The sequence below is a fragment of the Lepus europaeus genome, chromosome 4 (genome assembly GCF_033115175.1).
Source record: "Lepus europaeus isolate LE1 chromosome 4, mLepTim1.pri, whole genome shotgun sequence".
In the NCBI taxonomy this organism is placed as follows: Eukaryota; Metazoa; Chordata; class Mammalia; order Lagomorpha; family Leporidae; genus Lepus; species Lepus europaeus.
Window position 1 is genome coordinate 56,301,845 of NC_084830.1, and position 25,480 is coordinate 56,327,324.

General features: G+C 38.9%; 1 protein-coding gene across 1 annotated transcript in view; it reads right to left on the reverse strand.

Annotated features, from left to right (window-relative positions):
- Window positions 1-25,480, reverse strand: part of CNBD1 (cyclic nucleotide binding domain containing 1) — a 502,062-nt gene that overhangs the window by 454,487 nt on the left and 22,095 nt on the right. Inside the window, 2 exon segments of the mRNA XM_062189512.1 lie at window positions 3,603-3,710; window positions 24,786-24,858. Of these exon segments, the coding sequence (XP_062045496.1) occupies window positions 3,603-3,710; window positions 24,786-24,858 (181 nt within the window).

Here is a 25,480-nt window from a genome sequence, read left to right on the forward strand (position 1 = left end):
GACCCTGTCTAGTGCACTTGGGCCTCATTCCTTTGTAATCATAACCTCTACTCTACCACCAATGGCTCTACTCCCAACCTGTGTGTACTGATGGTCCTCTTCCCCACTTAATGCTGTATAATTGTTCAGACCTGGTTAATGCCACTCTTAGGATCATTGGTTACTATCCTCACCCTGTCTTTTATGACCTTGTCTAAATATGATCCGAGTCGGCGAACTTGGAAGGCTTCCATAGCCTTGGAAACTCAGCCTAGGGTGGTTACTGGTGCCATAAACTAGAGTGTCAATTTGTTGGGTCAACAACAGGAGTCACTGTGCACTTGCTCCTCATGTGGTATCTCTGTCCTTAATGTGCTGTTCATTGTGACTTAATGTTATAACTAGTTCTCAAACAGTATGTTTCACTTTGTGTTTTGTATGTGGGTGCAAACTGTTGAAATCTTTACTTAATGTGTACTAAATTGATCTTCTGTATATAAAGAGAATTGAAAATGAATTTGATGTGATTGGAAGGGGAGAGGGAGTGGGAGAGGGGAGGGTTGCGGGTGGGAGGGAAGTTATGGGAGGGGGAAGCCATTGTAATCCATAAGCTGTACATTGGAAATTTATATTCATAAATAAAACTTAAAAAAATTAAAAACCCTTCTTTATTGATATAGTGTATTTCCTAATCTTGTATATTTGGAAATCATTTAAACTACAATTTTGCAATTAATAAAACTTTGGGTCTCATCTTAATTTCTTAAAACTATAAAAATGGTATTCCATTACCAACAGTATTAAAAGGCATTGGTGTACTTTCTCTATTCCTCTCAAAATAATGTTTCAACAGGGGCCAGCACTGTAGTGCTGGCATCCCTTGTGGACGACAGTTCAGGTCCTGGCTGCTCCACTTCTGATCCAGCTCTCTGCTATGGCCTGGGAAAGCAGTAGAAGATGGCCCCAAGTCCTTGGGCTCCTGCACCCATGTGAGAGACCTGGAAGAATTATCTGGCTCCTGGCTTCGGATCAGCTCAGCTCCGGCTGTTGTGGTCAATTGGGGAGTGAACCATCGGATGGAAGACCTCTCTCTCTCTCTCTGCCTCTCCTCTCTGTGTGTAACGCTGACTTTCAAATAAATAAATAAATCTTTTAAAAAATAATGTTTCAACTGAAAAAATACTTCAGTGTGGTAGCATAATGAGGAAATATGAAGGCAAGAAGGACTTTTCAGCTATTTATAAAACTTCTGTTCCCGAGGGAGATGTACAATATGGGACATGCTCAATCGGACCTGCCCCAAATGGTATAGTTAGAAACGTGCCAGGAGATTCCAATATAATCCCATCAAGGTGGCATGTACCAATGACATCTCACTAGTCAAAATAATCAATTTCAGTTCACAATTGATCATAATGATAGGTATAAAAGTCAAAGGGATCACATAAACAAGACTAGTGTCTGCTAATACTATCTGATAGAATTAAGAAGAGAACTATCCAACATGGGAAGTGGGATATGTACGTAGCAGACCCATAGAATGGCAGATGCCCTAAACAGCACTCTGGCTGCAGAATTAGCCCTTAAGGCATTCAGATCTGGCTGAAGAGCCCATGAGAGTATTTTAGTATGGAAAGCCAAGACACACTGGAAAAAAAAAAAAGAAAAACCTAAATGAAAGATCTTTGCGAGTGAGATCCCAGTAGAAAGAATGGGCCATCAAAGAAGGAGGTACCTTTCTCTGAAGGGAGCAGTGAACCTCCACTTTGACTATGACCCTGTCGGAATAAGATCGAAGTCAGCAAACTCAAAAGGCTTCTATAGCCTTGGAAACTCATGACAAGAGCCTAGGGTGATTACTGACGCCATAAACAAGAGTGTCAATTTTTTAAGTCAACAACAGGAGTCACTGTGCACTTACTCCTCATGTAGGATCTCTGTCCTTAATGTGTTATTCAATGTGAAGTAATGCTATAACTAGTACTCAAACAGTATTTTACACTTTATGTTCTGTGTGGGTGCTAACTGATGAAATCTTACTTAATATATACTAAATTGATCTTTTGTATATAAAGAGAATTGAAAAATGAATCTTGATGTGAATGGAATGGGAGAGGGAGCAGGAGATGAGAGGGTTGCAGGCGGGAGGGAAGTTAAGAGGGGGGAAAAGCCGTTGTAATCCATAAGCTGTACTTTGGAAATTTATATTTACTAAATAAAAGTAAAAACAAAACCAAAAAAACTTCTGTTCCTTTATTAGAGACAGGGTGAAGTTTACATGTTTCATTCGAATTTAAGACATTAGAAAACTGTGTATGCTTGGAATCAAATAGTATAATAGTATATTCCTACATATTGATGTTGGTTTTATAAATCACAGTATAAGCCTTGTGTGATCATCCCAGGTAGCCCTACTGTCTAGAGACGTATTTTGATCTAGATGGTAGATAAGGTCTTACAAAATATTATACTTGAATCTTTTTTCATGAGATTTTTTATTAATTTAACAGAATTATTCTTCAAAGGGCAGAGTGATTCTATCTTCCAGAGATTTTTCCCAGGTAACTAGTATGATATGTTCTACATAATACTGCCCTATGGCAACAAAGAAAAGAAAAGCTTAGGATCATAAAATAGATTGATGTTTCCCATGCAATATCCTCCAACTCCCAGGAACATATTTGTTACAGTAATTTTGCTTGTAATTTTTATCTTTGTATTGTTGATATAAATCAATTAAAATGTATTCATGATCAGCTCCCTGATAGAGCCAGCAAATAGTTTGCCCATAGGCAACTCACAATTATTAATCCCAACTATGCATCAGACCTGCTGCTAAATGTCAGAAAAACAAGTATGAGTAAGTAAATGCAGAAACACAATTTTATGGACATGTCAATAGAAGTTATATAGGGCAGTGGGGTGGCCAAGGGTGGGTTAGATGAATTCTACTGGAGTAGAATGCAGTGGAAGATTTGAATATCCACTGTCTGATAAAGGAAACAATTGAGAAAATTCTGTCCAAGGAGGATGAGTATCTTTTGTAGGTACTGCTGTGCTGATATAAGAATCTTACTGCTCTAAGGGGGCCATCCTCAGCCTTCACAAGGAAGACAGCCACACATTCTGCAACACACTAAAACAGCACATTCTTATCCTCAGAAATACATGAAACATATTTAAATATATAGCCACCTAGAAGCAACACCAAAATGGACTTATCAAATGTCCCTCAATTGCTCTGTGAATGTCATTATTCTTTAATGCATTCCTTACCTCCAAGTAGTCTCTATCCACAAATACTCCAACCATTTCCATGGAGAAGTTTTTCATGATACCCTATATAGTACTTTAATTCCTTTCTATTCATTAGTGAAAGGTAATTCCTTGATAAAAGGTTTAAATGAATAGGATCCCAACAATGTGCAGATATCTTTGCTCAATAAGAAAAGGAATTCATTCTTACCTACCAATAATATATATTTGTTTGGTGATTCTCTAGCATGCGGTAACAGTAATGCAAAATATATTTCCAGGTTTTGAATTTCACTTGTGCCAAGCATGTTTGTACACACACACACACACACACAGACATCAACCTTGTTTTCAGAAGATATCATTACCTTTGTTTTTCCTGCTTGAAAGTCTTAGGCAGTGTGGGTTTCTTGTGCAGGAATATTTTAGGATATTGCTTCATAAATGTGTTGTGAGCTGATCCAATATTGAGAGAGCTCTGACTTAAAAAAAAAGAGAGAGGGAGAGAAATGAAATTGTAAGTATCATAGGATAATTAAGCTTCCAAAGGGAAGATTTTAACTCAATATATAAAAATTGATTCTACACCAAAATTTTTATGCTGAAGCTTCTTAAAACATTTCATTTCAGGGCCGGCACTGTGGCATAAGGGGTAAAGCCAATGCCTAAGAAACTGACATCCCATATGGGCCCTAGTTTGTGTTCCAAGTGCTCCACTTCTGATCAACCTCCGTGCTAATGGCCTGGAAAAAGTAGCAGAAGATAGCCCAAGTGTTTGGTCCCCTGCCACCCACATGGGAGACTTGGAGGAGGCTTCTGGCTCCTGGCTTCTGCCTGGCCCAGCCCTGGCCATTGCAGCCCTATGGGGAGTGAATCAGCCAACTGAAGATCTCTTTCTCTCTCCTATCTTTGCATAACTCTGACTTTCATATAAATGAATAAAATCTTTTAAAAAAACATTCATTTCTGTAATAGATTAAAAGCTGTTACATAATATACCTTATAGTTAAAATCTTTTTGAAATGATTCCCATACAGCATACACATACACTTCTATGTATGTGTGTATGTGCATATATTGAAATCTTTACAATAATTTATGAAAATCTCATGCACTATTATTTTAGGTTTGGAATAAAGATGTATTAGATGAAGATATCAGCATTTCCCAAACTCAATCATCAGATGATTTAAATTCATTTCTATCTTTTTTTCTTGATGAATAATGAATTCCTTGAGAAGGGTCTGGATTTGCTTCTTTCTTGAAATATCCTACCCATGATGATTCTTCCACACAGTCAGGTCTTGACTCACTATACCAATAAACAAGGTCTATGGAAATGTAGCAAATTGTCATTAACTATTAGGCAGCTCCCCTTTTCTGGAAAATCTGCATAATTCAATCTTTGATTAACTGCCATGCAAAATTGATCAATTTTTAAAAATGCTAGCCATTCACTTTGACAGCTCTTTGCAATGATTATCAAAAATGGTCATACTTCAAAGTGAACACTGACAAACATCTCAGTCAATATTCGCCTCATGGCAATAAATATAAAAATCCTCAAGAGAAGGCTTTTCTTATTTCATTTTCTATGTAAATAGTAACACATTCTGAAATATTTATAACAGCTTTTCTTCCTCTTGGCTAAACTTCATAAGACACTATATTTCATATTTTAAGAATTATATTTAATGTGGATATTATTCAATATGACATTAGGCATTCTCATGCCTTTTCTCACACCATATACATTACTTTGACCAAGCATCCACTCTTTCTGAAATCTAACCACTGATTTCTTTGGAAACTTTCCAAAGATTTTTTTTCCCTGTTTGGGACATATTCTCTCAAATCACATTGTACATATCTACATGTTTTTTTTTATTAGGTACTTGATATATTGTAAACATTGTTCTAAGATCTTTACATTGTTTTTTCTCTCATTGCATACTTATACAAGTTAACAACGTTGGTATACTGTATTGCTTATTCTACACTGAAACTGAAGCTTAAAAACATAATAATTTTCCTCATTCACATAACTAGTAAATGGAGATGCCCAGGGAATGGGAGAGGGCAAAACACAAAATGCATTAAGCCACAAGTGTATTCACAGCCTCACCCCAGGGGCCTAGCAAGAGGGGAGTGAGATGTGCCAATAAATTTGCCCCACTTCCAGCTTGACGAACACCCAGCCCCACCTAGTCCAACAATATGCTTGCTCCACTTCCACCTGACAGACCTCAATGCCTCCTAACCCAATTGCAATGTTCTGCACTGCCCCTACCCATTTTTCTAATTCTAACAATTTGCTCTAACCTGATGAGTGTCTTGCAACCCAGGAAGCTAAGGACAGTGGTGGCTCTTCCCAGGCTAACGTCTGGGCCCTGAGAACTCTGACTCCCGGTCCCTACTCTACCTCCTTCACCCTCTCTCCTATCCTTTGGCAAATCTGGCTGATGGAAGATCCTTTTCTGTTTTCAGTGTCTACATCCAACAGTAGACATTTGATTTTCTAGTCACCAGTGCCCTCTGATAAGCCTCTCCCGTCTTTGGGATCCATCTGTGGTGCCTGGAAGGTCTCCATTCTGCTTTCAGAGAGTCCATGTGGGACTGGCTTATGGGCTGGGACTAGGGGATGCCCTAACCTCACCTGTTTGTCTTTTCTTTCCAGAAGACTTTTCTGTTCCCTGTCCTTGACTCTGGGATGTCCTGATGCAGGACCTGGATCCCTAAGGACTAAGGTTTGCCAGGGATGGACTCTCAGACTTCCCCAATTCCTTCCACCTCTCCACTAAATTGCCTTCTAAGCAATCTCTTGCCTGGGAATGAAACATGATATTGAACTCAAAACTATTATGTCCTATTATAATTCAATTTGGCTCCAATACAAGTGGGATAATGACCACTTATGGCCTGAAAATGGTACCTATGACTTCCAAATCCTCCCATGGGAAATGTGCAACTTTATTCACCAAAACAAGTTGTCAGAGGTCTTTTATGTTCAAGATTTCTCTCTCTGCTCTCGCCTTTCCCTTTGCCAAGACTCCTCTGCTTATCAGATTTTTCTTCTCAACTCAAAGCTACAGTCTGTACAACTCTCCTCTTTTCCCCAGCATCCCAGCTAAGTCAACCCCTTCAATCTACCTGATGAGTCTCCTCCCTGCCCTGTCAGCTTACATGAAAATCTTGACACTTCCTTCAGTGCTTCCTCTGCTCCAGCAGAAACACCTTCTCCCACCTTACCTTCTCCTCTGTTCATGGGGCTCATGCTTCCCTTCTCCTTCTCCGTGGACTGGAATGGAGAGGGATGGAGAGCACTGGTAGAGCCCATGTTCCCTCTTCTGTGTCTGAACTGTCTCAAATTGACATCACATGGTCTCCTTCTTGGAAAATCCTGCCCTTTACCAAAAAGAATTCCTCCAACTTACCCAATCCTTTAAGCTTCCCTGGAATGGTATTTATATCATCCCAACTTCTACCTTAACCCTGGATGAAAAAGAGCTCATTTGATATTCTGCCAAGGCTCGTGCTAATAAACTTCAACGACATCATGCAGCCAATAGTCCAGTTGCAGCCTTTGCAGTTCCCCCAAGAAGAGACCCTGGCCTTGGACTTACCAACATAGAGATGCTGGCATAAAGGTTAGAAACCATATGATTACTGATTCCTGGCAGGAACGGACAAAGATATCCCTAAGGCCATCAATTATGAGAAGCCGAGAGAAACTACTCAGGAACCTTCCAAAAACCCAGCCCTATTTCTCTCTCACTTTTCAGAGGCTATGCTGAATCACAACCATCATGAATCCTGAAACTCGAGATGGACAGATCTTCCTCCTGGCTGATGGAAGATCCTTTGCCGTTTTCAGTCTCTACACCCAACATTTACACTTTATTTACTGCCTCCATTTACACTTTATTTCCTAATCAGCTCCAGATAACAGAAAGAAGTTACAGAGGCTAGAGAAGGGTCCCCAAATTCTCCAGAGAGAACTTTTAAACACAGCTTTTCCTGTCTTCAACAATGGAGAGGATATAAATTACTAAAGGACAAAATTACTGGATTAAAATCTAAGATGCTTGCCACAGACATCTATAGTCAGCACAAAAAGCTATGTACCCTCCTGGAATCTGTATACTGTATATTGATCACTGGGCCAAGGCCTGCCCTAACCCCAGACCCCCTTCTAAGCCCAGTCCTACCTGTGGTCAGGAGAGCCACTGGAAAATGGATTGTCCTCAGCAGGCATGTCCTTCCTGCTAGAATATAGCCCAATAGACTGCTCGTAAACTGCCAGCTGAGGAACTCTACTCTGACACTGACAGTGAACAACTGAAGGTGCCCAGGCTCCTCTGCCCCCACAACCTATGAGTCCATGAATCCATTTCATCTCCTTCAAACATTCTCCTGTTCCTCACAAGCCCTACCACTCTGAAGATTACCCAGCTTCCAGCTACTGCCAAAAAACCTCACCCATCACAATCCTTTTGATGTTCCTTCTCTCCCTTGGCCACTTCAAGCTCTTCCTCAAGGCACTCCTGGAAGACCTCCCTTTATGCCTGTTCAGCTCTACCTTTGCTACTCCTGATGTCTGTGTTCAGAATTATGACTGAAAGATACTTTTTTCAACTTTATCTCCACCCAATTTATCTTCTTTTCCTTCTATTTTTTCTCCTCCTTAACCCTAGCCACATCCCTTCCTCTTTACATCAATAAGTCTTCCCTAGCATACTCTCTTTTACAGCAATTAAGCTACACCCAAACAGAACCTTGCTGGATCTGCATGATTCCTATTTCCTCTATTTTCCATGACTTTCCTGTGCACACCATGACTGGGCCAATACCTCTGCCAACATCATAATCATCCACATATAATACAGTTCTCTGAATGGATCTGTAACCTGTCAAAACACTTTCACAAAAGGCCTTTCAGGATTATAAAACCAATTCACCAAGTTATCTCTCATGATTAAACACATATTAGGGATGGTAGGAAAGGTCCAGTCACTTACCTCTCCACCCACTCTCTGCATTACTCATGGAGGAGCAGGGTCCTCCAGACACAATGCAATCTCAACACCCCCCTAGGGCACACCATTGACATTTCAGACTCCACAACAACGAGTGAATCAGATCCCTTCCAAAACTCTGTGTCATCTACGTACTGCCTCCACACTAGGCTACATGAATCTGCCTCCAGTACCTACATCACCTCAGGCTATTGTCAGAGGCGGGGAACCACAACACCTCCCCTTATTCAACATATACAGAAGAAAACATATTAAGGCTAAGTGCAGGTTATTGCCTATCTCAAACACCTGTCTGTTTCTTGACACGTCTGAGAATAGGCAATTTTCAGAGAATAATTCAGTATCTGCTTACCCCATACTCTCATGTCTCCTGGCCATGCACCTAGCATTGTCATTCTCAACCTTTGAACAAGAGGTAGACTCTAATTGAGATGCCTCTTCCTATTACTGCTTCTTTAGGGAAGACGTGTCAGCATGTATTTCAGATGATTTCCCGCTATTACTTTTCAGGAACCAATTTTAATCCTCTTTCCCAAACAGATGGATGGGAACTCAAACTTTGGCAATAATTATCCCCTGCTTATTGGTCAAACACAAAGACCAAATCTTCCCCATGCCTTTAGCCACCAAACTCAAACTGAAGAGGGCAATCCAAGCAATACCTTACTTTGCTGCCCTGGGGATCATATCAGCCTCTGGACTAATATCTATCAGTTTAGCCCTAACCATTCTGCTTTCCACTCAAAGAGATAGCCTCACAATGCTACTCATGATCCAATTAACTCCCTAGCTGCAATTGTTCTCCAAAATAGAAGAGACTTTGATGTTCTAACTGTGGAAAAAAGGGGACTTTGTGTTTTTCTACAGGAATAATGCTGTTTCGTCACTAAAAAGTCATGTCTGGAACACCAGAGTGCCAATTGACTAACAGAGATGGCAGATCAGATGGCTTCTTTCACTCAAGAATACCCTCACTAACCCTATGTCTCAAATGTCTCCTTGTCCTATGTGGCACTTTAGCCACCATTTGTATGATACACCTATTCCTATCTTGTCTTAACCAATCTTATCAATCTGTTTTCAATGAATCTTGACTAATCACATCACCACCATAGCCCAGGCTATGACAAGGGAGCATGTTAACACTATGCTTTTGCTAAAATCCCTACAGAGCCCCTTAAAATCATTACCCCCTCCTTCAGCAGGTTGACTCTTTTTACATACTAGACAGGGTCCAGGAGAATGGGTGAGGGCAAAAGCACAGAATATATTAAGCCAAGAATATATTAAGCCATAGGTGTATTCACAGCCTCACCCCAGGACCTAGCAAGAGGGGAGTGAGATGTCCCCATGTATTTGCCCCACTTCCTGCTTGACAAAAACTCAGCCCCACCTAACCCAACTGCTATGTTTGCTCCACTTCCCAACCCTTCCTGACCCATGTATGATATTCAGCTCTGCGCCCACCAATTGTAATTGCAAAATTCGCAGCAGATGCAAAACTAGCATACTTCAGACCCAACCCTATAAAACCCTCTCTACCTGTAAGAGAGGTGTCTTTGGACTCTGTGACTGAGGACACCTCTCTGGTTTATTCTCCAATATACCTGCCCCACCCATTGAGTCACTTCTCTCCATTTTGTTCTTTCACTGCCACAGTTTTCTAACTCTACCACAGGGTACAACTGGAAACTAAATTGACCTAAAAGACAAATATTCCTAACTTCTGGAATAAACCTTCACCCACTCACCACCATTAATAAAACATGTTAGTTCTTGCCACGTGCCAGGCACTACTCTAGTCAATTTACATATTTAGGGTCAATCAATCCTTACACAATGATGCTAATGAGATATTCCTATCATCCTTGTTTTATACAAGAAGAAAATAAAACCAAAAGAAGGACAAAAATACAGTATTTTTGTCTACTCACAGTCCATGCTATAAGACTTGGGACTTTGTTACAAACTGCAATTTGAATAGATTATCTTCAGAGTGGCCAAAAAAAAAAAGTTATACCAAAAACAGAGTTTTATCCTTGACTTATTTGCCTCCTTCTCTTAATCATTGAGAATTTCCAAGATACAATGGCTATCGTACATGGATCTAGTGTTCATGATTTAAATCTCCAACAGTAGTGTGTCCAATAAAATATGTGAAAATGGAAATGGAAGAGTCAAATGCTACAGCTGGAAAAGCCATGATTTTCAGAATGAAACCATGAGTGTCTTATGATGTTAATGATGTGTATCCCATGTCATGAAAAGTTGACAATCTACTCATATTCTTAGTCTCTTGTTTTGTGAGAATGCAACATTGTCTAAAGCCATTTGAAGTCTGTAAATGAAAGCATCTAAACATAAGAGAAGTGGTATAGGGGAAAATGTAAACTAGAATTAGACAAATAAATATTTAGAATTATACTAGGATTATAGAACAGATGATGAACCCAATGATGAACTGATACTTGAATGTTGTTCAGAAGTTACTTTACATGATTTCCCAGGCTGAGTAAGCACCACATACAGACATTGAATTCTTTGCTTTATTAAGGTTCACCTGCAAAAAAATTCATTCGGAAAAAAAAAAACACCTCCAATTTTGTTAAGCAGACCAAGAGGAGAGTTATCCAAACTCTATGGCTTTATACAGTAGAATTCTAAGGGTCCTTGCAATATTCTTTGCATTCAGGAATCAGAAAATTAAATGTTTATAGTAGCCAAGCAGGTATAAAAACTTTGGTGAACTCAAGAGAGCATGCCTCCACACAGGGAGCCACAATCCTACTCTAAAGCCCACTTTTCTTCCTTAGTCATGGGAAGTCTGAGATAGTCAGATCCTACAGACTTTTTTTAGGTTTTTAAATATTAACAACTGGGGCTGGCTCTGTGATATAGCAGGTAAAGCTCCAGCCTGCAGCTCCAGTATCCCACAAGGGTGCTAGTTCAAGTCCCAGCTACTCTGCTTCCAATCCAGCTCCCTGCTAATGCATCTGGGAAAGCAGTGGAAGAGGACCCAAGTCCTTGGGTCCCTGAACCTACATGGAAAACCTGGATGAAGCTTCTGGCTCCTGGTCTGGCTGTGGTGGCCACTTGAGAAGTAAACCAATGGATGGAAGCTATCTCTCTCTCTGTACTTCTGCTTCTCCTGCTCTGTATCTCTGGCTTTCAACTAAACAAAGCTTTAAAAAATATTAATAACTGTTATGAACTGAATTGTGCTCCCAAAAACTCATATAATGAAGCCATAACTCTCAATATGACTATATTTGGAGATACTTAAGTGTTACAGATTTGGGGAAATATAGTCTAGCTTTATGCCCTGGAAGAAGATACATTTGGCAGAGCACAGAGAAATATCTGAGATAGACATGAAGAATCACTGAATGTTTAACAAGAAAAAAATTAATTTATTAATTTTAGGAGAGAGACAGAAAGAACAAGACAGTTAATAAGTGAGAGCAAAAAAGTGAGAGGAGGCAGAGCAAGAGTGCTGGTTTACCTCATCTGCTGGTTTACCTCCCAAATGCCTGACATGGCCAAGGCTGAGTTAAGACCAAAGCTGGAACCCAGGGACACAATCCAAGTCTCTCACATGGGTGGCAAGGCCCCAATTATTTGAACCATCACTACTGCTTTTCAGGGACTACATTAGCCCCTGCCCCTATATGGGAAGACCTGGAAGAAGCTCCTGGTTCCTGGCTTCAGATAGGTGCAGCTCCGCTCATTGCAGCCATCTGGGGAATGAACGAGCGGATGGAAGACCTTTCTCTATGCTCTCCCACTGTCTGTAACTCTTTCAAATAAAAAATAAATCTTAAAAAAAAACTTTGGTGAAGACCTGAGACACTAAGAAGAACAGCCTGCCAATCAAAAATATCCCTCTTATGGCATGAGATAAGAAAAACATAAACTTCTATTAAATAAAGCCACTGAGATTTAGGGTTTATCAGTAATAACTGGAAAATTTTTTAATTAACACAATATTTCTTCTGCTCCCCTTTAATTTAAACTCACAGATTTTAGAACAAAATAAGCTTTTAATAAAATGCTTATTGATTAATTATATTTATATGCTTGCCCTGAGGCAATTTACATTTTTAGGTAAGTAATTTTAAATGATTTAAGTAAATTATTTTAATGTAAATGAGCCATAAAAATTAAATTTATTCAATCTATTATGGATTGTTTCTTCCTGTCTTACAAATATTGCAGCATCTATACATTAATTTGGCAAAAATTGAAAGAAATATGAATGTTATTATTGTACAATAAAGGAGGCAGGTATAATTTGATATGAATTAAGGTAAATATATCCAGTTCATGGAAACACAGAATTGAAAGGTAAGTTTCTTTTGGTACAAAAACAATATTTATAATTCATGCATAATCTTCTCATAATAGTCAGTCTACATGAACTTTTTGAAGACCTTTGTGGGGTGTGTATGCTGTACATTAAAAATGGTTTTCATTCTTTCATAGTGAGTTGAAAAATGCTTTATAGCAATGTCATATGTTTAAAATTAGACCTCTATATCTAAATGAAAAGATAATTCATTCTGCAATTTTCTCACATAATACCACCAGCAAAGTAGCTCTCTACAGTATCCTCCATATCTACTTCTAAATTTTTTGGAAATATAAGTCTCTAGTTATGAATTCATTTGGTCATACTTCTTTATTTAATTTATTTGACAGGTAGAATTGGACAGTGAGAGAGAGCGAGACAGAGAGAAAGGTCTTCCTTCTGTTGGTTCACCCCCTAAATGGCCGCAATGGCTGGAGCTACGCCGATCTGAAGCCAGGAGCCAGGTGCTTCTTCCTGGTCTCCCATGTGGGTGCAGGGGCCTAAGCACTTGGGCCATCCTCCACTGTCCTCCTGGGCCACAGCAGAAAGCTGGACTGGAAGAGGAGCAACCCAGACTAGAACCCAGCGCCCATTTGGGAAGCCGGCACCATAGGCAGAGGATTAACCAAGTGAGCCATGGCGCCAGCCCCCTGGTCATATTTCTAATATGTGAAAAAAACTCAACAAAAACTTTATGCTGTCATTTCTACAAAGGAGTTCCATACTGTATTGCAATATTCTATAAAAATACATCCCAAACTATTATTTATAAAGTTTCTAGTGAAAAATTAGGAGATCTGCTTTGACAAAGTAAACAGCAAACTTATGATTTTAAGACTGAAAATAAACTTTCTGTTGAAATATTACTTCTCCTGAAATAGCTTAACCTTTCTCTACTTTGAGAACCAATACCTACATATAAAATTGAGGTTGTGATTTAACCTTATACAAAGTATTTAAATCCCTTATTTATTTATCTCTAGAAAACCACGGCCTACATTTAGGATCATTCTAGTAGTTTGAAATAATAAATGTAAAATTCTTGGCTCACTGTTTATTTTAGGCAAGTAAAATGCTATTAATATAAATCAAACTAAATAATATATAACACTTCATAATCAAATAAATTTTTAATTTGTAGGAATATAAACTTCACTTTCAATGGAAAAAAGATAAGGACAAGTTGAGTTAAATCAAATCTTTCTATAACAATGCATATGAATGATGTTCTATCGTGTTAAATATTACTAAGACTAGAATAGTCTAGCCATGATGAGATTTCTGTATAAAAAGACCTAGAGACTGAGTCTGAGGGAGACTTTTCATCATAGGAACAGAACTATGAAGGAAGAAATATCTGTCACATATTATCCTGTAGTGTCAAATGTCATGCCTTAGAAGCACACACATGCCAAACACAGGAGAAAGAAAGGAAAAGAAAAATCCTCAAAGACCCTACAGAACGGCTGACTTTGTTCTTTGAAAAACTGTTGCGCACATATCCCATTGAACAACTTTTAAGTTCTTTGTTGATCTTACAAGAGGCTATCAAAGTCTCCAAGGACCACTACATTTCATAAAAGAGGGATCAGTCAGTGGATACTTGAGAAGTGAGCAATGGGCAAAGAGGAGAGGGAGGGCATTCTGCAAGTTGCCACTGATACAAAGGAGCAATTCTGGAAGGAACGTTGAGTCTTGACCCCAAACAAGGTGGGGAGTCCAGATGCTTCGAGAAAGACTCGAAGGAAAGACAGCAACCCCAGTGCATTTTTGCTCTAGGAAGAAACAGACAGAAATTCTCTCTCAAGGAAATTATCCACCATTTAGGCCATGTGTTACAACATGTTAGAATAAGCAAGTCTTGCATGGAAAGATCACCTGCAAAGGCGTAGATTGTAAATCACGCATCCAGCAGAAACCACACACATCAGATTTACATTCCCAAAGTCTATAAATCTCAATGCACTAGAGATAGACTGGAGAATACTCATATTTATAAAAATTAAGGATGGGATCACAATGATGAGAGAAAACAAAGACTATCAGGAATGATGTGAAGGAAATCTTTAAAAAAAATAGAATTTAAGTAGAACTCCTAAAATGATGATTGTGATATGCTTATTATTTTAAAATATTTTATTTTTATTGAGCATGTTTAGGAAGTATCACATGATACTATAGATAATATAGTTAGAAGGTTACTAGAGTGAAGCGACTTCTATTTGCTTTTTGCGGGAGGAACAGCAAAAAAATCTACTTGTTTAGCATAAATTCCAAAAATATTGCCTATAGTCTTGTGTGGTATATCTTTAGTTTGTCTGTCCTGCAGATCTGCCATTGTGTATGCTCTGACCTGCATCCACTCTTCCCTTCCCCACCCACCTCTGAAAACTACTGTTTTGTTATCTATTGCAGCATATTTTAATTATAAGTTTTTTAGATTCCACATGTGAGATCATGCAATATTTTCCTTTCTGTACCTAACTTATTTGAGTTAGCATAATGTTTTCCAGACTTACCCATTTTGTGGCAAATGGCCAGATCTTGTTCTTCTCTAGGGTTGAATGATACTGATATATATATATATATATATATAGATATATAGATATATAGATATATATATCACATTTTCTCTATTATGCATTCCATGATGGACATTTAGATTGTTTGAATGGTTTGACTACTGTAGACTCTAGAATGGAGATCAGAGTACAGGTATCCTTATGAGGTAGTGATTTCATTTACTTTAAATATCTGTCCAGAAGAGGAAGCGCTGGATCATGTCATAGCTCAACTTTTAATTTCTTCAGAAACCTGCATTCTGTTTTCCATAGTGCCTATCTATATACAGTCCCAACAACAGTACACAAAAGGTCCTTTTTTCCTACACTTTCACTAACATTTGTTATCTTTTTTCAAATATTTTTATTTACCATATTTTTAAAGAAACATTTAAAGTTTATTAGCAATAATTGTACGTATTTACATGTGAGAGTATAAAAAACTCAGTGACATAAATAACACATGGTCATATTCAAAATGCACCACTACTGTAATGGTTATATTTACAGCAATTCTATCTCTGATATGAGAGGTTAAAGGACAACTGAAAAAAAAAAAAAAACTAATACCACAATAAGTTAATATAAATTACAAAGAGATGGAATTTCTGATAGCAAAATATAAAATTGCGATAGAGGAGTAAAGGGCTGAATATTGGAAGTGATTACAGTTAAGCTGGTATCAATTTAAAATAGCCTACAGCAAGGATATATAAGATTAATGGTTAGGACCAGTGCTGTGGTACAGCAGGTTAAAGCCCCGGCCTGCAGTGCCAGCATCCCATATGGGCCCTGGTTTGAGTCCCGGCTATTCTGCTTCTGATCCAGCTCCCTGCAAATGTGCCTTGGAAAGCAGTGGAAGATGGCCCAAGTGCTTGAGCCCCAGCACCCATGAGAGAGACACAGAAGAAGCTCCTGGCTCCTGGCTTTGGTCTGGCCCAGACCTGGCTGTTGCAGCCATTTGGGGAGTGAGCCAGCCAGATGAAAGATCTCTCTTTCTGTCTCTTCTCTCTCTGGAACTCTGATTTTCAAATAAATAAATAAATAAATATTGTAAAAAAGATTAATGGCTACCAGAAAGTAGTTAAAAGCTAAAACATAAAATTAAAACCAGAACTACTATATGATCTGGCAATCCCATTTCTGGGAAGGTATCCAAAGGAATTAAAAACAATATTTCAGAGATATCTCTGCTCCCTCATGTTTGTTATAGCACTATTCATCAACCAAAGTGTCTATCAGTGGCTAAATGGATAAAGAAAATATGGTATGTGCACAGAATGGAACACTACTCAGCTTTAAACCAAAGGAAATTCAATCATTTGAATCTGGATAAGCCCAGAAAACATTATGTCAGTAAAATATGTCAGGCACAGAAAGAAAAATGCTGTATGATTTCATGTATATGTGGAATCTTATAGTAGACAAAGGTGTAGATATAGAGTAGATGGCAGCCCTAATTTGGAGAGAGATAGGCACATCAGAGTAAGAAAGCACAGAGAACCCCTAGTAGATGTGATAAGAAAAGATGTTTATTGTGACACATTGTAATCAAACTTTCAAATGTAAAAAATATTCTAAAATGTGCACAAGAGAAATGCGATTATCTTCAAAGGTTATCTAATTATACTGACAGCAGATTTCTCACCAGAAACACTACAGACTACAAGAAAATTGAGAGACATAGCCCAAGCCCTAAAAGAAAAAAAAAAAAAAACACTATAAACCCAGAATACTATATCCAGCAAATCTATAAATGAAGAAACTTGTCATCACTTGTCCAGCCTTACTAGTGATACTTAAAGATGTGCTACACACTGAAACACAGAATTATAGCCATCATCATAAAAAAAAATGTGAAGGCAGAAAACTCCTGGTAAAAGTACAAAGAAAATCTAAAACAATAGAAATATTTATGGGAAAAAGCAGAACCAAGTCATTACTTATCAATAATAACCTTGGATGTAAATAGCCTAAATTCTCCAATTACAAGATACAGACTAGCAGAATGGATTAAAATGCAAGGCTCATCTATTTGCAGCCTATGAGAATCATACTTCACCAACAAATACGCATGCAGACTGAAAGTGAAAGGACGGGAAAAGATATTCCACACTGACAGAAGGTAAATACAAACAGGAGTAAACATCGGACAAAATAGACTTTAACACAAAAACTGTTAATAGATAGGGGCCAGAGCCATGTTGCAGTGGGTTAATGCTCCACCTACGGTGCTGGCATCCCATATGGGCGCCAGTTCAAGTCATGGCTTGCTCCACTTCCATTCCAGCTCTCTGCTATGGCCTGGGAAAACAGTGGAAGATGGGCCAAGTGCTTGTGCCCCTGCACCCACATGGGAGACCCGGAAGAAGCTCCTGGCTTCTGATTGGTGCAACTCCAGCTGTTGTGGCCATTTGGGGAGTGAACCAATGTAAGGAAAACCTTTCTCTCTGTCTCTCCCTCTTGCTGTCTGTAACTCTACCTCTCAAATAAAATAAATAAAAAAATATTTTTAAAAAACTGTTAACAGATAAAGAATGGTATTATGTAACAATAAAGGGAGTATTTCAACAAGAAGATGTGACTACATTTATGCACCCAATACCAGGGAACATGGCTATCATAAACATGTTAATGGATCTAAAGGGAAACATAGATTCCAATATAATAACAATTGGGGACTTCAACAAGCCACTTTTATCAATGGAAGATCAACCAGATCAAAAATATCAACAAACAACAGAGCCAATCTAAACTATGGATCAAGTGGGCCTAACTCATATCTTAGAACCTCAGCCAAAGAATACACATCAGTGCATCGAACTTTCTCTAGGATAAATCACATTCTAGGCCATTAAGCAAGTCTCAAAAAATTTTAAAAATTGAAATCATATTCTTTACCACAATGGAATAAAGCTGGAAATTAACAATGTAAGAAACTCTAGAAAATATGCAAACACATGTACACTGCATAACATGCTCCAGAATGAACAGTGAGTCATAGAAGAAATCAAAAGGGAAATAAAAAATTCTTAGAAATGAATTAAGATAACACAACATATCAAAACTTATTGGGTACAGTGAAAGCAAGGCTAAGAGGAAAGTATATAGCAATTAGTGTCTGCATCAAGAAATTGTAAAGGCATCGAATCAATGAGACATCAAAGCATTACAGGACCTAGAAAAATATCAACTAACATAATCCAAAATTAGAAGGAGGAAAGATAGAAAGTTAAAGGAGATATAATAAAATTGAAACCAAAAGATACAAAATTTAGTGAAATAAAAAGCTGGTTTTCTGAAAAAAAATAAGCAAAATCTATATACCATTGGTCCAATTAACTACAAAAAACATAGAAGAATCAAATCAATAAAATCAGAAATGAAAAAGGAGATGTTATAATAGATATCACAGAAATAAAAAGAATCAGCAGAAATTACCACAAAAAGCTATATATCAATAGATTGGAAGATCTAGAAGAAACAGATTTCTGCACACATACATATACCAAAATTGAGTCATGAAGACATAGAAAACCTAAACAGACAGATAACCAAGATGGAAATTGAATCAGTAATAGAGACTCTCCCAGGATCTGATGGATCACTGCTTAATTCTACCAGATTTAAATTCAAATTCTCAAACTATTCAAAACAACTTCAAGGGAAGGAATCTTCCCAAACTCCTTCATGTGTTTTTCTCTAACATGTAGTGTTTAATATGTAATACAAAAATGTATAGGAATAAAATAGACTCCTTGTGATTTCATTCCTGTTTTTAACCTCGTTTGTACTCCTGTGGAACTGTGGTCTTTATACTTTTTACTTGTTAAATATTACAATTAGTGGTGCATTAAGACTATGATTATAGAGAGGACTGAAATTACATTTTTGAAAAATTAAAGGAAGGAAATAAGGAGGGAGAGAGGGAAATATGGTTATCTTCTTAGAATTAGACCCATAAAATACATGAAATGTGTTGAAATCTTTACTTAATATATACTAAGCTGATGATCTGTATATAAAGAGAATTGAAAAAAATACATGAAATCTGTTTATTTTATAAAAATTTAAAAAAAAATAGCATTGGTAGGGGCCAGCACTGTGGCATATTGGGTAAAGCCATTGCCTGCAGTGTTGACATCCCATATGAGCACCAGTTGGAGTCCTGGCTGCTCCACTTCTGACCCAGCTCTCTGCTATAACCTGGGAAAGAAGTGGAAGATGGCCCAAGTCCTTGGGCCCTTGCCCCAGCATGGGAGACCCGGAAGAAGCTCCTGGCTCCTGGCTTCGGATCAGCACGGTTCAGGCCACCACAGACATCAGCGGAGTGGGTGGAAGACCTCTCTCTCTCTCTGCCTTCTACTCTCTGTGTAACTCTTTCAAATAAATAATTTTTTTTTTGAAAAAAAAAAGAGCACTGGTAAAGATGCTTGAGTCCCATATTGGAGTGCCTGGTTCCATACCAGCTCCAATTCCTGATTTCAGCTTCCTGCCATTGCATACCTGGAAGGCATAATATGACAATTTTTCTGACAGAAGAAACTTTTTTTTTTGACAGGCAGAGTGGACAGTGTGTGTGTGTGTGTGTGAGAGAGAGAGAGAGAGAGACAGAGAGAGAGAAAGGTCTTCCTTTGCCGTTGGTTCACCCTGCAATGGCCGCCGTGGCCGGCGCACCGCGCTGATCCGAAGGCAGGAGCCAGGTGCTTCTCCTGGTCTCCCATGGGGTGCAGGGCCCAAGCATTTGGGCCAGAAGAAACTTTTTTTAAAACCTCACTCTGGTTCTTGCCTATTCAGACACTGGGAGGTAACAGTAATGCCTCAAGTAATCTTTTGATAGGAGAAACTTTTTTTTTTTTTTTTTTTTAGAATCAGAACCAATCATCTTTGTGAGTAATTTCAAGCCTTAAATTATTTTTCAGCCTTTCTGTTTTTTTTATTATAGGGGAAAAGTATATTTTATTGGTCATTTTGAACGTATTCTAGACAAAGAAAAATAAATGCATTTTTGAATTTTCTTCCCAATTTGTTGAAATCACTTGAAAACTATAATTCCAAAGAACATAAATAAGGTCAGTGAATATATTTCTGGTAAATTACCTAAAGAAATCTCAGAGGGTGGTGGGAGAACAACCTGAATTACCAAGCCTTAATTAATTTGTTGTAATTGATTCTTTCATTCTACATAAGTCTTCATTTTCAGATCAGATTTTGTATTTGTAAGCTTACATTCTTTTTCTGAAAGATTGACAGGCAACACATACAAATATCTAAGACCTGTCTTCCCAAGTGTGTGCTGGTGCCTCAAGAGAACAAATTCAAGAAATTGAGTGCCAATGTAGTAAGAGAGTGCACAAGGTGACATGGTAGAGAGAGTCAGAAAGGACAACCACGCTGGGCCTGGACCAGATGATTGACAGATTAGACAATACTGCCACGGAGAGATTACTCAATTTAGGAGGGATGATAAAATTTATTTAGAAGAGATACTTCCACTGACCTGGTTCTAGATGGTTTGAGTTCTCTTATTAAAATTTCATAAGAGGCCGGCGCCGCGGCTCACTAGGCTAATCCTCCGCCTTGCAGCACCGGCACACCAGGTTCTAGTCCCGGTCAGGGCACCGATCCTGTCCCGGTTGCCCCTCTTCCAGGCCAGCTCTCTGCTGTGGCCAGGGAGTGCAGTGGAGGATGGCCCAAGTGCTTGGGCCCTGCACCCCATGGGAGACCAGGAGAAGCTCCTGGCTCCTGCCATTGGATCAGCGCGGTGCGCCGGCTGCAGCGCGCTACCGCGGCGGCCATTGGAGGGTGAACCAACAGCAAAAGGAAGACCTTTCTCTCTGTCTCTCTCTCTCACTGTCCACTCTGCCTGTCAAAAATAAATAAAAAAAAAATTTCATAAGAGGAAAAAAATCCAGAAATGCTGAAAAATAAGTGTGTCTGGACCAGAAAGTAAAAAGAAAATGAAAGGAAAATAGGTATTCATTCCAGAAGCCTTGATCAGTTTTCTACGTGTTAAAAAACCAGACCACCATGTAATAAGGTAGGCTTAAAACGCAGGTGTTTAAAGACCTTTGAATGAGCTCTTCTGGATAACAACAACAGCAAAGTAGCACTTCTAGAAACCCACGTGCAGATACTGTTTACATATATTAGCTCATTTCATCATCCTAATAGTCCTTTGGAATGGGTAATACTATTAACTCCATTTTAGAAATGAGAAAACTGAGGCAAGGAGAAATTAAGTAACCAGTCTAAGGTCACACAACAGACAACTGATTGAACCAGGATTTAATTAGGCAACCGGACTCCTGCATGTACGGATTCAATTCTTCACCCTACACTGCAAGGCACCGGGAGTGAGAAGGCAAGAGCAATGCACAGAACAGAAAATCCATCTTGGTAGAAATGCAAGGAATAGCAAGGAAGCAGGCTCTCTTCCCTTTCTCTGAGATGGAAAAAATAGGAACGTAGACAAAAATATAGGAATAATTTGAAGTGGTTGAGAAGATGTAGCTTAACAAGGCCTTAAAGTAGAGAGGGAAAAAAAAATCAGTCAATCTAAGGCACTTTCTCAATAGTCCCATAAAGATGAGACAAACTCTTGTTGAGTGAAGAAAGATGGGGGAGTAGGAAGACACTGATGGATGTGAAAGAAAACAACCAATTTTAACATTGCAAAAATCCAACTGGTGGGGAAAAAGTTGGCAAGAATATATTTGAAAATTGCATCTTTAAGAATCAGTGGTATAAGCATCATCTTCATTGTTATAATGATCCTATTAAATGTTAAAGGCAACAGATAGACCAGTCTAAGTTTAAAAGGGATGACATAAATAATATCAAGTACCCGGTAAAAATAACAAAATTAAAAAAGGAAGGAAGGACCAACATGGGAAGCAGTCCACACAGCAGACTCCTAGAATGACTTTCACAGTAAATAACACTCTGACCTCAGAATCAACCCATAAGGCTTCCTGGTTGGGCTGACAGGCCTGCGAGAGCATTTCAGGCATGGAAAGACAAGACTCTGAGGGAAAAAAATATCCTACACGGAGGATCTCTGTGAGACCTCAGAGGAAAGGAAGGGTCATCAAAGAAGGAGACACTCTTCTCTGAAGGGAGAAAGGAACATCCAGTTTGCTTATGGCCATGTCCAAATACCAACAGAATCTAAGGTCACAAAAGCCTCCATAGCCTTGGCAGCCCATGACAAGAGTCTCAGGTGATCACTGACATCATAAAAAAAGAGTGTTAATTGTTAAAGGAACAACAGTAGTCACTAGTCACTGTGCACTTGCTCCCCAGGTAGGACCTCTGTCCCTATTGAATTGTAATATGAGAATCAATTGAAAATTCTCTCCCCGAACTGTACTCTATATTTGTGTGTGGGCGTGGGGGCAAATTGTTAAAATCTATGATTAGCATAGAGTTGGTCCTCTGTATATAAAGTGTGGGGAATCCCACAGGAGTCTCAAAAAGAGTCACAGATCACCACTTACCTGGAAAAGAAATGAACTGTGGAAACTCCACAGTAAAACATTGAGTTAAAAAGTTACCACTAGCCACAAAATAAAAGTAAAGTGGAGTATAAGTCAGGAGCTGATGCAATACCTAATGGCTGTTAGGGAGACGCTCCTAATCATACCATGCAGACATCTCTGGTCAGTCAGATAACAGTGCACTATGGGTAATACCCTCCTACCCACCCTGACTGGACTGTTCAAACGTAAGTAAGGTGAGAACAGTATTGACTGGACTGTTCAACTGCAAGCAAGGAGGAAACAATATTGCTTGGACAACAAGTCAGAGGACAGCAAGCTGGAGGACTGCCGGAAAATGAGGATAAAATGGGGGACCCTTGCACTGCTCTCCATCCTCTCGGGGATCATGGCCCAATGTGTGTGAAACCTCTGGATCACCACACATCTGGAGCTGAAGAGGCAGCCCATTACTCTGCATGGAGCAGATAGCGGCACAAGCTGGCAACGGACAATGGGCCCAGTGCACATGAACCTCTGGATCTCCTTGCACTTGAAGCTGAAGAGCCAGCTCACTAGCTTTTGCTATGTGGCACAAGGCAACGATGGGATCAAGAGGCCAGCAGAGCTGCTGCATTGCCGCCCTGTCACCATGCCTGACCAGCCAAGATGCCACCTCACCACCTTGCCTGGAGTCCTTATCAGCCTGCTGCCAGAGCTGACCACAGAGCCGGACAAGGCCTCTCAGCAGGGGAGATCTCCAACTTCTCACCTTGCCATCTGCCTGGGAACTTTGAGCCTACTGCCCAGAGTAATAGCCTTCCCACGACTTCCTGCCTCTAAGTGTCCAGAGTTCTGTCCCTGCTGGGATGTTGAACCCTGGACACTGTACACTCCCCACAGGAGAAACACATTCATGACAGTGATACAAGCCTAGATACACAGCAAACCAATGTTATATATTGAATATTTTGCTGTGTTTGTATTGTTCATTGTGATAGAGATTAATAGTGTTTGTTGTGACTTGTGATATAAGAATATTGATTTTCTGGCCAATAAGTGATATTGTTAAGATTAGGTATATATTAAGATAAGTACTTATGTTAAGCTAAGTAATTCAGCAAGTGTGTTAAGTCAGCTACATGTTATGTTAAGTGATATTATTGATATTATTGATAGTGATATTAGTGATTTGGATAACTGCATTAAGTAGTTATGCTAAGTTAGGTGATCAGGCCAAGTAATCATGTTAAGTAGTTATACTAAGAGTGTTGAATGGAAAAACTGATAAGCATATTGATATAGATGAGTATATTGACCCTAATAACTAAGCAGTAGAGTAATGTAATAAACTCCTGGTGTGTCCCTGGTGTGTAAGCAATAAAAAGCTTTTATAGGAAAGGCAATTTTGTGTCCATGTGTTCTGTTCTTTCTTCCCCATGACTGACAACGTATGTCCCACTTGCTACTGTCGAGTAACGTGACAGTAGGCGCTTGCGACATAAAGTCATACTAGAAATGATCCATAATGAATAGGAGGTGGGAGGGGGAATGGGAAGTGGGATGGGAACAGGGTGGGGGGCATGGTGGAAAGAACCACTATATTCCTAAAGTTGTATCTAGGTAAAAATGCATTCATTAAATAAAATAAAAATAGAGAGAAAACTCCGATAAAATATTGCATCTTATAGTATAACATCCATCTCAGGAATGCTGAGCTTTGAGCACGTATCCTAGTTCTCTGCTTCAGCATATTTCAAGCAGGCATTTGCTATGTAATGCTCAGGTGCTTATTTCACTCAATATTTGTGTTTTCTACCCGTTAAGGCTCTTTCCCTTTAGGACTGCTTTTTAAGTACTAGAAAAGGCCTAGCTAGGGATGAGTTATGAGTGTTCCACATGAAATTATTCCCTTAAAATATGACATATATATATATATATATATATATATATATATATTCTGCCCCTTCTGTCTGGAGAAATTACCTCCAGGTTTTCAAATGTTTTTATCTGCATGGTAAATCAGGTAGCTATGAGATTCAGCGGTGGTTTATTACTATACTTTATCCATAAAACAAATGGATTCACATTCATTTGAACAACAAAAAGCAACACATAAATATCCTACCTGTGTTGTAGTCCTCTAATGTGGCATAATGCATTCAACTGACCATAATTAACGTGCTTAGACATTTTCAAGCCTGCAAAAAAATTAATTAAAAATGTGGGTGATTTTCTGTAATCTTGTTAACCAAGTGTGTAAATAGAATTTAATTGCAAACATTCATCATAGTGAAAGAATTCAGTGACAACAGAAGCAAGGTATTAACAGTCTTTGTTTGATACACAGGCAGAATCAAATAGGGAGTTCAAATGAGGAAAGAATTCAATGGTTTTTACTGATGCCAAATTTGGTCAGGCAATTTTTTAACTCCAGTAACTGCGTAAGTTTTCATGTGTCACGTGATGTCACTCTGAAAGTAGGACTCAGAATTCCCATCCAATCCATTTAGAATGTGAACTTGGCTCCAGAACACCAGACATGGCAACTGAAAGAAGAGTTTGGCTGATATTTGATTCTCTCTCTCCTTTCTCTTTCTTTCTCCTCTACCCCCTCATTTAATCTTTCTCTAATTTAAACCTATGTAGGGCCCCATCTTTGTCTAACCCCTCTACAGAGCACCTTCCAAGGTCTGGATCCAGTTCGCAATTCCTTCTCTTTCCCAAAAGTAAGCAAATCACAAAATATCCCTAAAAAGCCAAAAAGACTGTACTCATAGCCAGAGGCAAACTAACTGTAATCCTCCTTCAGTACCAGAATGA